General features: G+C 35.0%; 1 protein-coding gene across 2 annotated transcripts; it reads left to right on the top strand.

The window, feature by feature from the left end:
* Positions 1-2,208: 2,208 nt before the first annotated feature.
* HK5 (histidine kinase 5) lies at positions 2,209-9,313 on the top strand. 2 transcript variants are annotated; one of them, XM_086664525.1, is made up of 13 exons: positions 2,209-2,850; positions 3,580-4,454; positions 4,652-4,708; positions 4,922-5,149; positions 5,246-5,339; positions 5,535-5,741; positions 5,834-5,964; positions 6,218-6,267; positions 6,404-6,627; positions 6,771-6,874; positions 7,417-8,184; positions 8,391-8,561; positions 9,037-9,313. In XM_086664525.1, the coding sequence occupies exons 2-13, from the start codon at positions 3,729-3,731 to the stop codon at positions 9,160-9,162; spliced, it is 2,886 nt and encodes a 961-aa protein (XP_086520651.1). In that variant the 5' UTR covers positions 2,209-2,850; positions 3,580-3,728; the 3' UTR covers positions 9,163-9,313. The 2 variants fall into 2 exon arrangements, with proteins under 2 accessions (XP_086520651.1, XP_086520650.1); XM_086664524.1 differs by having other exon boundaries at positions 2,268-2,850; positions 3,592-4,454.
* Positions 9,314-13,383: the final 4,070 nt, after the last annotated feature.

Raw genomic sequence — 13,383 nt, 5'->3', positions numbered from 1 at the left:
AATTGTCCATATTAATTGTTTTTCAATTCAACAGTATATTTGAATTTGAGAGTAAAACTCACTTCGGTGTTGTTTATTTTTTGGATATGAAATCTGAATTGACATTCAAATCAACTTAATTTTTATTTAGTAAGATAGTAAGATCTGAATTATTTAGATGTCTGAAATAAATAAAAAAAGACCCGCTAATTTCATACTTCAAAACAAGTCCAAAAGAGGAGCCCAACTTCTAAAAAAGGTTAAATGATGCTTTAGTATTTGATTTTACTAACCAACAAATTAATGAAATAACTCATTATAAGCAGGATTTTTGTTTTCTATAATAAAAATCTAAACATTTTTTCAAGTAAATAATACATACAAATTGTACTTGTTCCTGCAGGTACAAGGTAAACGTTAAATGTTTTCTTGGTAAATCATGTTTTGTCTTATTTTGCCTACCAAAACTGTTTTCCTGAAATCAATGGATTATTAACAAATTAAATAGCCTAATCGTTTACACTTATCTAATTAACTTTCACCTTAATCCTCATTGTTATTTGAACTTCAAAGGTTATTAACTTTTATTGTTTAATCTTTGTTAGTGAGTCTGTTACAAGGAAATGATCCTGCAAAAATATGCACTTGGAAGTCACACAATTTCCATTTCTCTATAATTCTATGACTATTTGTGCAAGCTTAGTGTAAGAAGAAATGAGTACTTGGGAAGTCAACTACCTTTTGAGTGTGATGATCCAAATAATTGACCAAGCCAAAAAGTCAAGAAAAGACTAAGAAAGGAAAGCGTCAATCGGTATCCAAGTAATCAAAGGGACGGATACGAAAGGGTTATGTCACCTAAGCCCAGAACTAATATGTCAGTATGAGTTTCCTATTCATCTTAAGTTCTATCGCGACTCTATAACAAACCAGGTCAACGCTGGTTAAGGTTCTACTATGAGTCTTAGAACAATAAGGAAAGTCTTGCAGAAATCAACTCGGATCTTATGTCTGTCTTGCCTCAATGCACAAAAAGGCGAATCTGAACCAAGGTTTACCCAACCTAAGTCTTGGCTGGATTTGAGGTCTCGAAAGAGAAAAAAAACGATCAACTATACAAGCAAGGTTCGTCCGGATTCTAAAAAAAAGTTTGAACAAAGCTAGGTGACGCGAATCACTTAAGAAGATCTATTAAAATTTAAAAGATATGCAATCAAGTAAAATTATCTATCTGACGGCCATCAAAGAGTGGTTTCATCTAAGTCGGTGCTTCATCACCGCATCACTTCAGTCGATCATCTTAGTAGGTCAGAAACGCATCAGGTTCATCCTAATAAATCATCGAATGTTCACCTCTAAACTCATATTTTGACTTGAGCATTGGAAAGGTTTCTAAATTTTTTTTTACAAGGTTTGTCTCTAAAATTACAGTAAAAGTTCATCGTTTAGTTGGTTGATTCTTCATTATCTGAGTGATATCCTAAAACCATTTTTAGACATCATTAAATTCTTTGTGTAAACTGAGTGTAAGAAAAAAAAATTAACACTTGGAATTAAAAGTAGGTAATTTCTCTAAGATTGTGTTGTGTGTAAGCAAAATGAGTCAATAACTAATGTCTTCAATTCAAATCCATTTTAGTCAAGTTATCCGGTTAGAAAAACTCAACTTTCATAATATATTTTACCTTGCTATAAGAATTAACAAAAGAATGAATATGGGAGATGAATTAATTTTAGTAAGAACGAACCGTAAACAAGAATAGACGAAAATGCAAAATTAGAAAAGAGAAAATGGAAATGCTAAACGACCCGAATTCTAGACCGATCACAAACCCAAAGGTGAAGTGGTCGATCTCAATTGTTCCAACTAGTTATCTTTCTTCACGACCTGACTAATACGGATTAGCCACGTAACTTTTACCTTGCGACTCAAAAACTCAGACTGTTTCTCTCTCTTCACCAACAAAACCAATTGGGTTCAACCAAGTCATCTTTTAGTCTGTTGTTAAATTTGGGCCGTTTAGCATGTTTGTAGAATAAAAAATGCCTCCTAAAGAAGGAGAAGGGGTAAAATTAAAACTAAGAGAGGTTGAAGCATCAATAGAAAAAAAGGTCGTGGGCGTGTGAAATAAGAGTCTCTTGACTTTCACGTTAAAATTGACGCCCCGTCCAACACGTCACGAAGGGCGGGGAAAAGCATTTGTTTAAAAAAACACAAAAACAACAACTGAATAACTTTCTCTCTCTACAACTCCCACAACTATAACTATAATTTTCTCTCTCTCTCTATGCTCTTCTGGCTGGCTGTCCATCCGTCCCAAGTTGTTGGTGGTATAGGAGTAATAGATAGATAGATTCAGAAGAACCAGTCCTACTGGATTCTCATTTTTATTAAACAACTCTCTCTCTCTCTCTCTCTCTCTCTCTCTCTCTCTCTCTACTTTCTCTCTCTACTTTCTCTCTCACTAACACACATTTCTGAAATATTTTGACCTCAATTGCACATGGTTTCTTGAGTTTCTTAACTCTCTTCCCCATAACCACATTTTCTTAATTGTTATTCCCTTTCTTTCTTTCTTTTCTTTCACCACCCCCTCACATGCTCTCTCTCTCTCTCTAAACTCTCTCTCTCTCTCTAAACTCTCTCTCTCTCTCTAAACTCTCTCTCTTGTTTTACGGAGTAGTAGAAAATATCGTTTTGGGATCAACGTTGTTTTTTGAAGAAATTTAATTGGATGATCTGAAACTTTTTTTTTTTAAGTTATTTTCTTTTTTTCTCTGTATTCTTCAGTTTACTGTTTGATTGTGTTTCATGATTTGGATCACAGTAAAGTCAGCTCCAAATCGCTTCTTCCTCAAATTCATTTACAGGTAATTAAACCCTCAATCTTCTCCCTATCTTCTTCTTTTTCTTCTCCTATTATCTAGCAATGTAAGTTTGTATTGTTATGATTATGATTCTGATTTTCTCTCTCTCTCTCTCTCTCTCTCTCTCTCTCTCTATCTCTATCTCTCTCTCTCTTTCTCTCTCTAATTGGATTGATTAATTGATTCATACATTTGACTTTTCTGATGTTTATCTCTGGATCTCAGTAAATTGTCAATTGAATTTCCCCTTTTTTTTTGTTGACTTTTCTTTTGCTTAATCTAATACTAATTAGGCCTAATTTGAAACTAGTTTTTCATGATCTCTGATTTAATTATGAAGAAGCAATTTGCTCTGAATAATGGGTTTGTTTTAGAAATTACTATTAATTAGGGTTTTAATTTGATAACTCTACCATCATTTTTGGTTAATTGATCAAAAATGCTAATAGAAAAAAAAAAATCACAGTTTTGGGGATTTTTTGCTTGACATTATCCATACATACATTTCATGTTAGACCCTAAATTCAACTGAACTATCGAAATTGTCGAAAAAGAAAATCGGGTATATTCGAAAGACTTCACTGAGTTTTTCTTGATTTTACTTTTGTTTTTTCAAGTTTAGTCGATTCGTTTTGTTAGGCATGATAATGAATATGAATATTTATTTCCCACCATTATAATATGCAAATGAATACCTATATTTAGCATTACCCTTCATGAACATGATTTCAGCAAACTTTGCAGGTTCTTCAGATATTCATCTCTTGTCTTCTTCAGTCATCTACTAAAAATTACATGAAACGAAGAATTAAACAGATTAAAAGAGGATACCTTTAAGTGCAGGCTCTGTCGATCGATCTTCTGATGTTTTAGTTGTTTTAATGGTTTGTGAAATGGGGGATGATAATCTTGAAGAAATGGACATGGAAGCTCTCACTTCCATGTGGCCTGAAGATCTCCAAACAGACGCAGGAAGAAAGTTTAATATAGAAAAGCCCGGAAACGGAATGGATCAAGAAATGTTAGAAGAGGTAACAAGTGTTGAAGATTCTTTCAAAGTCGATTTCAAACGACTCCTCGAGTTAACCAATTATAGCGAAAAGGGTTCAAACCAACTCGGGTACCTCGTTAAGAATTGGGAATATAAGCAAGCTAATGCCGTTCGTCTTCTGAATGAAGAACTTGACAGTTTAAGTAAACAAAGAGAAGAAGTTGAACTTAAGAAATTGGAGATTCAAGAAGAACATCGGTTCGAAGAAGGAAAATATGCAGGTGATAAACGACCAATTTCTATATTAGAAGACGATTATGATATATGGGAAACTCTGCCATGTGCGAAACGTGATGTCATTGTTCAAAATAAAAGACTTGAAATAGATGCCGAGTTTGATACCATTAAGTACTGGCAGCAACGAGCTATGCAACTCGATAAGTTGTTAGAAGAAAGTATACAAAGAGAGCAAGGACTAATAGAGAAGCTGCAAGAAAACATAAAATTGTTGGAAAGACAATCTTCGCCAGTTGAAGAACTGTCACAGATTTTAAAAAGAGCAGACAATTTCTTACATTTTGTTCTTCAGAATGCGCCAGTCGTTATCGGTCATCTGGTAATTGCATTTTTTCGCAAATTATAATCTAGGATATCTATTTAGTTTCACATACCAATGTGTTCTTATTTGGGACTCACCACTTACAGTTGTATAGAGATCCTCATTTATTCCTGAATTGGAAGTTTATTTTGCTTTCGATTTTTTTCTGTTTCCATTCATTGAGGTCACTGAGATTTTCTACAATTTTATTTCAGGACAAAGATTTACGATACAGATTCATTTATAATCACTTCCCAAGTTTGGGAGAGGAGGTAACTAATTGCTCGTTACATTTATGAAGCTATGCCTATGCAAGGAAAAGTACAAAAGAAATTGATATTTTTCTTAATGAAAATCAGATCAACTTTTTTTTCGAGTCATTCTCATATAAAACTAGGAACCATGTCTATTACAATGTCACGCACTTTCAAATCGTTCGTGAATGTCGATTCCGATTTGTGTTCATATCCTCATTGGTTTTTCAGGATATCATAGGAAAAACCGATGTAGAGATTTTTACCGGGGCAGGTGTAAAGGAATCCCAAGACTTCAAGAGAGAAGTGATGGAACGAGGATTGCCAGCAAAGAGAGAAATCACATTCGAAACAGAATTATTTGGGGCAAAAACATTTTTGATATATGCCGAACCTGTATCTAGCAAGGCAGGAGAAACCATTGGAGTGAATTATATGGGAATGGACATAACCGATCAGGTAATAGATCACTCTTACGCTTTCCTTTGTTCTTTGCCGCTCTCATGGCACACCAACAGTTGCCCAACATCTTCGTAGTTATTGAATGTCTGACAGGTGATCAAAAGAGAAAAAATGGCAAAACTCCGCGAGGAAATAGCTGTACAAAAAGCAAAGGAAACGGAACTTAATAAAACAATTCATATAACAGGTTCGTCTTTCGTACAATTATTATTACCCTTAACATCAACGTCGATGTATTTTGTTTGAAATTTTAGAGAAAAATGTTGTTTAAGTGATAGTGACCCACCCCAACACTGGCATAATTATATTATAATCAACTCTATCTACAATCGCCGGCATGTATAAGAAGTGATTTACAATTATCGAATCTTGTTACTTGCAGAGGAGACAATGCGAGCAAAGCAAATGTTGGCAACTATGTCTCATGAGATAAGATCACCCCTCACAGGGGTGGTCAGTATGGCTGAGATTCTATCCAACTCAAAGCTAGATAACGAGCAACGACAGCTACTAGATGTCATGATATCTTCCGGGGATTTGGTTCTGCAACTCATTAATGACATCCTTGATCTCTCCAAGGTTGAGTCTGGTACGGAATTCATCTTTTTATCACAAGTTCCACTTTTGTTTTGATTCGTTTCGGTTAATGAACTTATGATTTAATGTCTTTCTTTTCTTCAGGTGTTATGAAATTGGAAGCTACAAAATTTCGACCAAGAGAGGTGGTAAAACATGTTCTCCAAACTGCCGCAGCATCTTTGCAGAAAGAACTTACTCTACAAGGAAATGTAGCAGAAGATGTTCCTGTAGAGGTGAGAGTTTTACCATTTCTTTCTTCGAAGTTCCCTACCATGGTGTTTATTATGAATAGTTCCTCGGGAGAGGCTTCAAATTTTCTCTAGCGGTCGAGGGAATATGTCCACATAAGTGTATAGTCTTTGGCTGTTCATATTTATTTGTAGGCTATTTACTTGACAACCGATAGTGTGCCTTGCGTGAAGCTTGCTCCTATAAATTATCTTCTTCTCTTCTCTCTCTAACTTATACACTTTTGTTGACTTTTAGGTGATTGGTGATGTTTTGAGGATTCGACAAATTCTTACAAACTTGATAAGGTAAGGGACTGAAACAGGCACATTTCTTCTTTGGATTAATAGAAGAGTTTCGTTAAATTGCATGTGTGTTTACGCCTTTCCTTGCATTTGTTTATGGACAAGAGGGACTCAAACCACTTTATCGTGTTTTCTGCAGCAACGCTGTCAAGTTTACTCATGAAGGAAAGGTCGGAATAAACCTTCGTGTGGTTACAGAGCCATCAAATGGTCAGATGTTAACTGAAGGTCCAGACCAAAATGGTGCACATGAAAACAAAGACGCAAAATCAGTAGATGGCGATACAGAGAATCGTCCTTTCCGACATGAAAAAACCGTGTGGATTCAGTGTGACGTTTATGACACGGGAATTGGGATACCAGGTATACTTTGAGTCTTGTTGTATCTTATCCTGAAAATATATTGACTTTCAATAATTTTTGTAACTCGCTTTTGTGTTTGAGATATTATTGCAATCTTTATTTTGATAATCTTGATTCTCATTATACTTATTACCTTGAAACAGAAAAGGCCATACCTACGCTCTTTAGAAAATACATGCAAGTGAGTGCAGATCATGCTCGAAAATATGGTGGAACAGGACTTGGCCTTGCCATCTGCAAACAACTGGTGAGTCCTGATCGAGTTTCGTATATATATCTTAACGTTGTCAAAGTCTTTACCCAATGTTGATTCTCATCGAGTTTCATATCATAGTCGTTTGTCTATCTAGCATGCCTATTAATCATGCAATTTCTCTCCCATAAAATATGTCCCTCGCCATAAAGTTTGATGTAGACGCGTTGTTGGAAGCTTCATCATATGTTTACAAAAAAAATATCATCTCAAGAATTCAGTAGATTAAGTCTACATAGATTGGCCCTTAACGGATCTTGATTCCATCATCGTGAAATGCTTCGCCCCTCGTGTCTTGTGCATAGTTTGACTCAAAAGCTGATGTAGCATCTCCTAACCACATACTTATATCAACAGTTTTTACAATCTCAATGATTTAAACAATCTCAGAGGTACAAAGAACCCCTAATGGCTCCATTCTGGGTGAAAAGACTGGCTGAAAATGCAGCATTATGTTTTAACTCACCATACACTCCAAAGAAGATCTCCTTTAGTACTTCTAAGTTCTAATTTTACAATCTGGATATTTGAAACAGGTGGAGCTAATGGGTGGCCGTCTTACTGTTAGTAGCCAGGAGCGAGTCGGTTCTAAATTTACATTTTTACTACCTTATAAGATTTCACCCGAAAGGGATCCTTCCGATGAGTTATCCGATATGGACGACCACGAATTTGTGTCCATATCCGATGGCAACACTGACGAGAAGGATTCAGGCGTTTATTACTTTGAACCACGGATGTTGAGTTCTTTATTCTCTTCTGGAGGATCTTCAAGAACAAATAAACTAACGACAAATAAAATTGGATATAATCCATTAAATAAGCTCAAAAATCTCTCACAAGATTCATGTTCACTCCCTTCTAGTAACTGCATATCAAGAGAGATGACTTTACTCGAGGATGCTTGTTCAATGACTGATGTCTCTGAGCCTGCAATTTCATTGAGGCGAAACCCGGAACCAGATAATGGAAATGCAGTTCATCAGAGTTATAAAACAGGTTCACCTAGATGCAAAAAGACTTGTATCGAAGCTGATAAAGTGGATAGGAGTAGCAAGAAAGATATAAATGAGAAGATGGAGCAGAAGAAGCTTGATAGAAGCTCTCAGTGTAGTTCTAGCAGTAGTGCCGAACTACCAAAAACTAAATTGAAACCCAAAATCCTTCTTGTGGATGATAGTAAGATAAATGTGATGGTAGCAGATAAAATGATGAAGCAGTTAGGTCATACTATGGATGTCGTGACTAATGGAGCGGAAGCTGTTCGTGCAGTACAGAGACAAAGATATGATATTGTTTTGATGGTAATCTCTTGAAATCTATTTCTAAATGCATTTAATAAAACTTGCTGACCTCTCCAACCCTGCTTGGTAAAATTGCATATGGGAATCCTCGTGAATCCAAGGCTTGCTTCGGTATCATTCTCACTGACCGCGCAATATTATGCAAGAGTATTAAGTGTTAAAAATCTGTTAAATAACTATTTAATAATATATGTACAATATTACAGGATGTTTACATGCCAGTAATGGATGGCCTGCAAGCAACAAGGTTGATTCGGTCGTTTGAGGAAACTGGCAATTGGGATGCTGCTATAAAGGCTGGAATTGATCTACCGACACTAGATTCATTACCAAAGGATTCAGATTCATTTCCCTCTAGACGACTCCCTATTATTGCGGTAAGAACTTTAGAATCTCTAAAGCAAAGTGCTACAAAATTTGTTGCATTACCAGACAGCATTAACTAGTCTTACTTTAGGATTCAGATTCAATTTTCAGTAGCTGCAAGCATTAAGTAGTCTTACTTTAGTACTACCAATGGTTGCATTTTTTGTCACTGTTAGCTCTAGAAGAAAATATACAATTCGTTGTGCTCAAGAACATTTTGCTTCAACGAAGTAAAATGAAATACTCTTTGTTGGTTCCGGCTTTGTATCCCACCATCTTTTTTTCTTCCATCCGTTTTCGCTTAGAAGGCGTAATAGGTATAATTCGAGTTTTATTATCCAAGGTCAATTTATTTAGGAGTAGCTTGTAAAAACCAATCCGAGTTGATAGAAATTCTTTGTTCCGAACCACAAGTTCAACTATTTGTTCTTCCTGTTCTGATTTGTTGTGTGCTTAGGCGATTTAAATTCGGATTTGGTTGTGCAGATGACGGCAAACGCATTGTCGGAGAGTGGGGATGAGTGTCTTGCAAATGGTATGGATTCATTTGTATCTAAGCCTGTAACCTCTCAAAAACTGAGAGAATGTCTTGAACAATTTCTACCATGTTAAAAATTCTGTAAATTTCTTCTTTGTACAAAAGCAAAAAAAGAGAGAAGATGAAAGTAACTTAGGAAAGTTTTGTAATCAGTCTCGCTTGCAATTCAGTCTGTCATGTTAAATAATCTAATTCAATAAGTTTAATTTTTAATTTATGTTCGAAGTAGTCTTACGACATTGTCCATTTCCCATTTTCTTGGCGTGGGTTCTGATAAATATTCTTCGAATAAGAGAAGGAGCTTAATCAAATATTATTAACGTCAGTTGAAAATGAATGCTTTCTTCGTATACTCTATTTTTGGAATTTAGTGATAAAGGCCGATGAGTTTCAGTAAACATAAAATGAAAGACTTGTGGATTTTTGGCCTCATAAAACTCTTAAGGCCTATAACCAGTGGCGTGGCTGAGAAATTGGAGGTCCGGTGCCAAAATATTAACGGGACTTTTTTACATACATAAATTTTTTTCACACAGAATAATAAACATAAAATTTTAAATAATATAATTATAAAAAAAATACTCCATCAACAAATTGAATCTGAAGCATGAAGGTCGTATTTTGAACTAAATGATTACATTTAATATTCTTATTTGATATTTTTTTCTTCTCGCATTTTTTGAACAAAATATTCATTTAAACCTTCACAGTCAATCTCTACTTTTTATTGCTTATAACAACAAACAAAACTAAGTGAGCAGTAGTAGTTAGTCAGTTTTTACATAATCTAGAAACAGAAGACTTACTTGATGTGCATGGGTAGAGAGAGATAAGGTAACAAGGAGTCAATAATTCGTCCAATGTGGATACTGGTCCTACTGGATTACTGGTTAGTGAGAAGGTAATAAGAGAGAATATTATATAGCCAAAAGGGGAGAGACGAAAGTGAAATTGGAAAAGTAAGTAACTAGGGTTGTGAGTCACCACCAACTTAATAACTTCTCACGCGGGCCTTTGGGTAACTCTAGCCTTATACAAGTACAGGAAAGTAAAAAAAATTTGGGGCCCATGTGGTGGGGGGCCCTGTGCGGGAGCACACCCTGCACCCCCCACCACACGCTAATGCCTATAACCCAACTAAATAAAGGCCTAAAACCCAACTACACTACATTATTTATACCCTAATAATCCCCATTCGAATAATCAAAGATTCCACTTTCTCTGGGATTCGAACCTGGGACCTCCAGGAGTTTCTAGAGTTTATGTCAACACCTTGGAACCACTTGGACTACCAACTGTTGACTTATACTTAGAATATTGTACATAGATTTTGACCCACAAATAGATATAGTTAAGTTAAAACATAATGCAGTTGTCTAAAATGCAACTACTCAACATCATTAAAATGCAGTTGGACTAATATACTATCTAAAAGCAAACTAGGGTTTGTCTAAAAAATGTACAAAATGGGGAAGACTATATTTAGTATTAAGAGAATCCAAGACTTTTTAGACAGAGAGAATGTATGTGCAGTTTCTTTCTTGAAATTAATCAAATGATTGCTAAATCCGGTTAGCAATATATCTGTCATTTGGTTTTCTAGATCATATGGGGGACCAATAATTGCAAAAGAATTTTGTATGTTTTGTGACCTTTTTTTTTTTTTTTTGATGAGAGGTATGTTTTGTGACCTACCACTAAGCAATTAATAAGTATGGTAAAAGTTAATTTACCATTTAATAAGTGGCACTCAAGTTGAATCACTATTGGGGTTTTTTTTTTCTTGAAGACCAACCATCATATTTGATTAAAAAAAAATTTCGTTTTAAAACACTGGATTCCGTTAAAGTTGTAAAGTTTGAGCATAACAATTAAATTGTGGATGATAAATGTCTTTAAATACATTTGGATCTTACAAGAATTGGACATAATCATCCTTTATTGAGGGTTCGTGCTCGAAGACCAGTTACATAAGTTTGTTGGAGCCTTCACAATTAGAAGTAGAAGTACTCAGTGCTAAAATTGGCAATTGTTCATGCAAAGAAATCTTAAAAAAAATATTGTTAAGGCCAACAATCACAATGTCATGAACCTTACATGACACGATGCGCCTTACGGCATAAATCTTACATGACCTTATAGTTTATGGATCCCAAATCATCTATATTTTATCCTTCAACAAAAAAGAAAAAAAAAATCATCTATATTTTTAAAATAGCTTTTCCACAATGTTTCTTTTACATTTTGTGAACGCAAAGACTATCTAATTTATTATAGTATTTATACCTTTAATAACTAAAATTCAGTAACTATGAATTTGACGTCCTCTTCGAATCGAAGTTGAAACTTCCAAAATTTTGGAGTTTATGTTAACACTATCAATCCCTTGGACAACCAAGTGTTGACAAGACTATCTAATTGGTTATGGATATTTTCTTTAAAAAACGGTTAAATAAACGTTACATGGAAACCAACAAAATTGTTACAACCAACTACCAACTCTATTCCCTCAACAAAAAAAAAAAAAAAAAACTACCAACTCTATTCCATTGGCTGAGTAAAATCTCATGTTAGTAAGATGTCCCCACCAAACAACCATTTGATATATGATCAGCCAACCAACCATTTTGACATTAGATTTTGGTATTAAAAATTTGTAAGGGTGCTTCTAAAAGTACCAGGCCAAAAGACTGTTAGCATCCAACTCTATTAGCACCACACCCAACTGCTCCTTTCTCTGTTAGCAACGTCCAATTATGTAGGCACCGGTCAAAGTGGAGAATTAACCCTAACCCCTCCATCTATCTCTCACAAAATCACTTCCATATTTGAAAACCCAAAACCTAGATCAATTTGCAGGCTATGAAACAAAACTAAAATTCTCACCGTTGCTTCCAAACAGCGTAATCTCTCTCTCGACATCTCATCTCTAGCCTGCAAATATGTGAAATCAAAAAGAAATTAAGAAACAAATTGAATACATTCAGAGAGGAAACGAACATTAGAGACATACAGAGAGATAGGGGTAAGGGGGATTACCAGTTTAAGATCATAATAAGCGAATTTAGAAACCATTGATCCATCAGGAGCTAAACAATGTCGATCTAACTGTTCGATGAGTTGAGTTACATCAGGTGGAAGATTTTCTCCTCCTTGTACTCCAAATTTTGACATCTAAAGTCTGGAGAGAGAAAGAGATTGATCAGAACACAGGGAATCGAAGATTTTAACCTAGAAATGTATAAATTTGTCATCTTTTTCTTCTCTGACTAATAGAAAGTAAGCCAAATTATTCAATCAAAACGGATGGTTTGACTAATAGAAAGTAAGCCAAATTATTCATTCAAAACTGTGTCATACAGTATTAGTAGTACTAGTACTAGTTTTCACCTACCAAAACCAGACCCAATTCTTCATTTCTTCAAAGGTGAGTATTTTTTAATCTGGGGTTTCCCCATTTTTCTCTGAGACCCATTGAGTTCGAAATTGCTTCAATGAATTTCGGTTGGTTTGGTGAAAACTGGTTTAAAAAACCACCCAACCCCATCTCTCCAATCAATCTCATTTCCTTCACATAGCTTAATCTCTCAAACACCCCTAATTTCGCTTCCATTAGTGCTTCAAATCTCTTTGGTAAATAAAAAAAAACCTTAAAAATCATCTAAATATCCACCCAGAACATACAAACGAATTTTCGATCTGTTCATTTGAGAATGTGGAAACCTCCCTGATTATCGTCACACACCTGAAGTCGAAAAAGTTTTGAATGATGATCCAGTATTTGAAAATAAGGAAAACCCAAGTGAAGAAGAGATTCAAAAGAACAAAGAATGGTGGGAGGAATTCTCAAAGAGTCCAGTTGTTAAATTCTTGAGAAAAATGGATTGAGATTCCTTTTGTTTCGGAAGAAGAAGATGGAAGAAGCAAACGAAGGTGACCATCACCCATATTAAAAACATGTGCTTGTAGAGAACTCGGGTCAATGGCGCCCGAGTCAATAAAATTTCCGGATGCTAACAGCCTTTTGTCCAGGTGCCTTTAGAAGCACCCAATTTGTAATATATAATAAGTCTATCAGGTGACCTTAAAGCTCATGCAGTTTTATTTAAAACATCAGAACAAATTGATAGTAGTTTAGAAATACCCAATTTCTTTTTTTTTTGGGTTAAAAAGACATTTCATCTTTTTAAAGAGCTAGCCTACAAATAACTTTTCAAAATGTTGTTGGAAGACAATTTTGTAGGCACTCACATTTTCAGGGTAAAAAATACCCTTTGTGTGATGAAAAATACCAA

The sequence above is a fragment of the Eschscholzia californica genome, unplaced genomic scaffold (assembly GCF_041429995.1).
Source record: "Eschscholzia californica isolate CP2 unplaced genomic scaffold, dmEscCali1.0.p SCAF_2, whole genome shotgun sequence".
NCBI classification, from domain to species: domain Eukaryota; kingdom Viridiplantae; phylum Streptophyta; class Magnoliopsida; order Ranunculales; family Papaveraceae; genus Eschscholzia; species Eschscholzia californica.
Note: the sequence above shows the minus strand (reverse complement) of the source record. Positions and strands in the feature narration are given on the sequence as shown.

Coding starts and splice junctions, on each gene's coding strand:
- HK5 (XM_086664525.1), top strand. CDS start 3,729: ATGGTTTGTGAAATGGGGGATGATAATCTTGAAGAAATGGACATGGAA. Junction 5,742..5,833: donor TCTCTCCAAGGTTGAGTCTG/GTACGGAATTCA, acceptor TCTTTTCTTCAG/GTGTTATGAAATTGGAAGCT. Junction 6,268..6,403: donor ATTCTTACAAACTTGATAAG/GTAAGGGACTGA, acceptor TGTTTTCTGCAG/CAACGCTGTCAAGTTTACTC.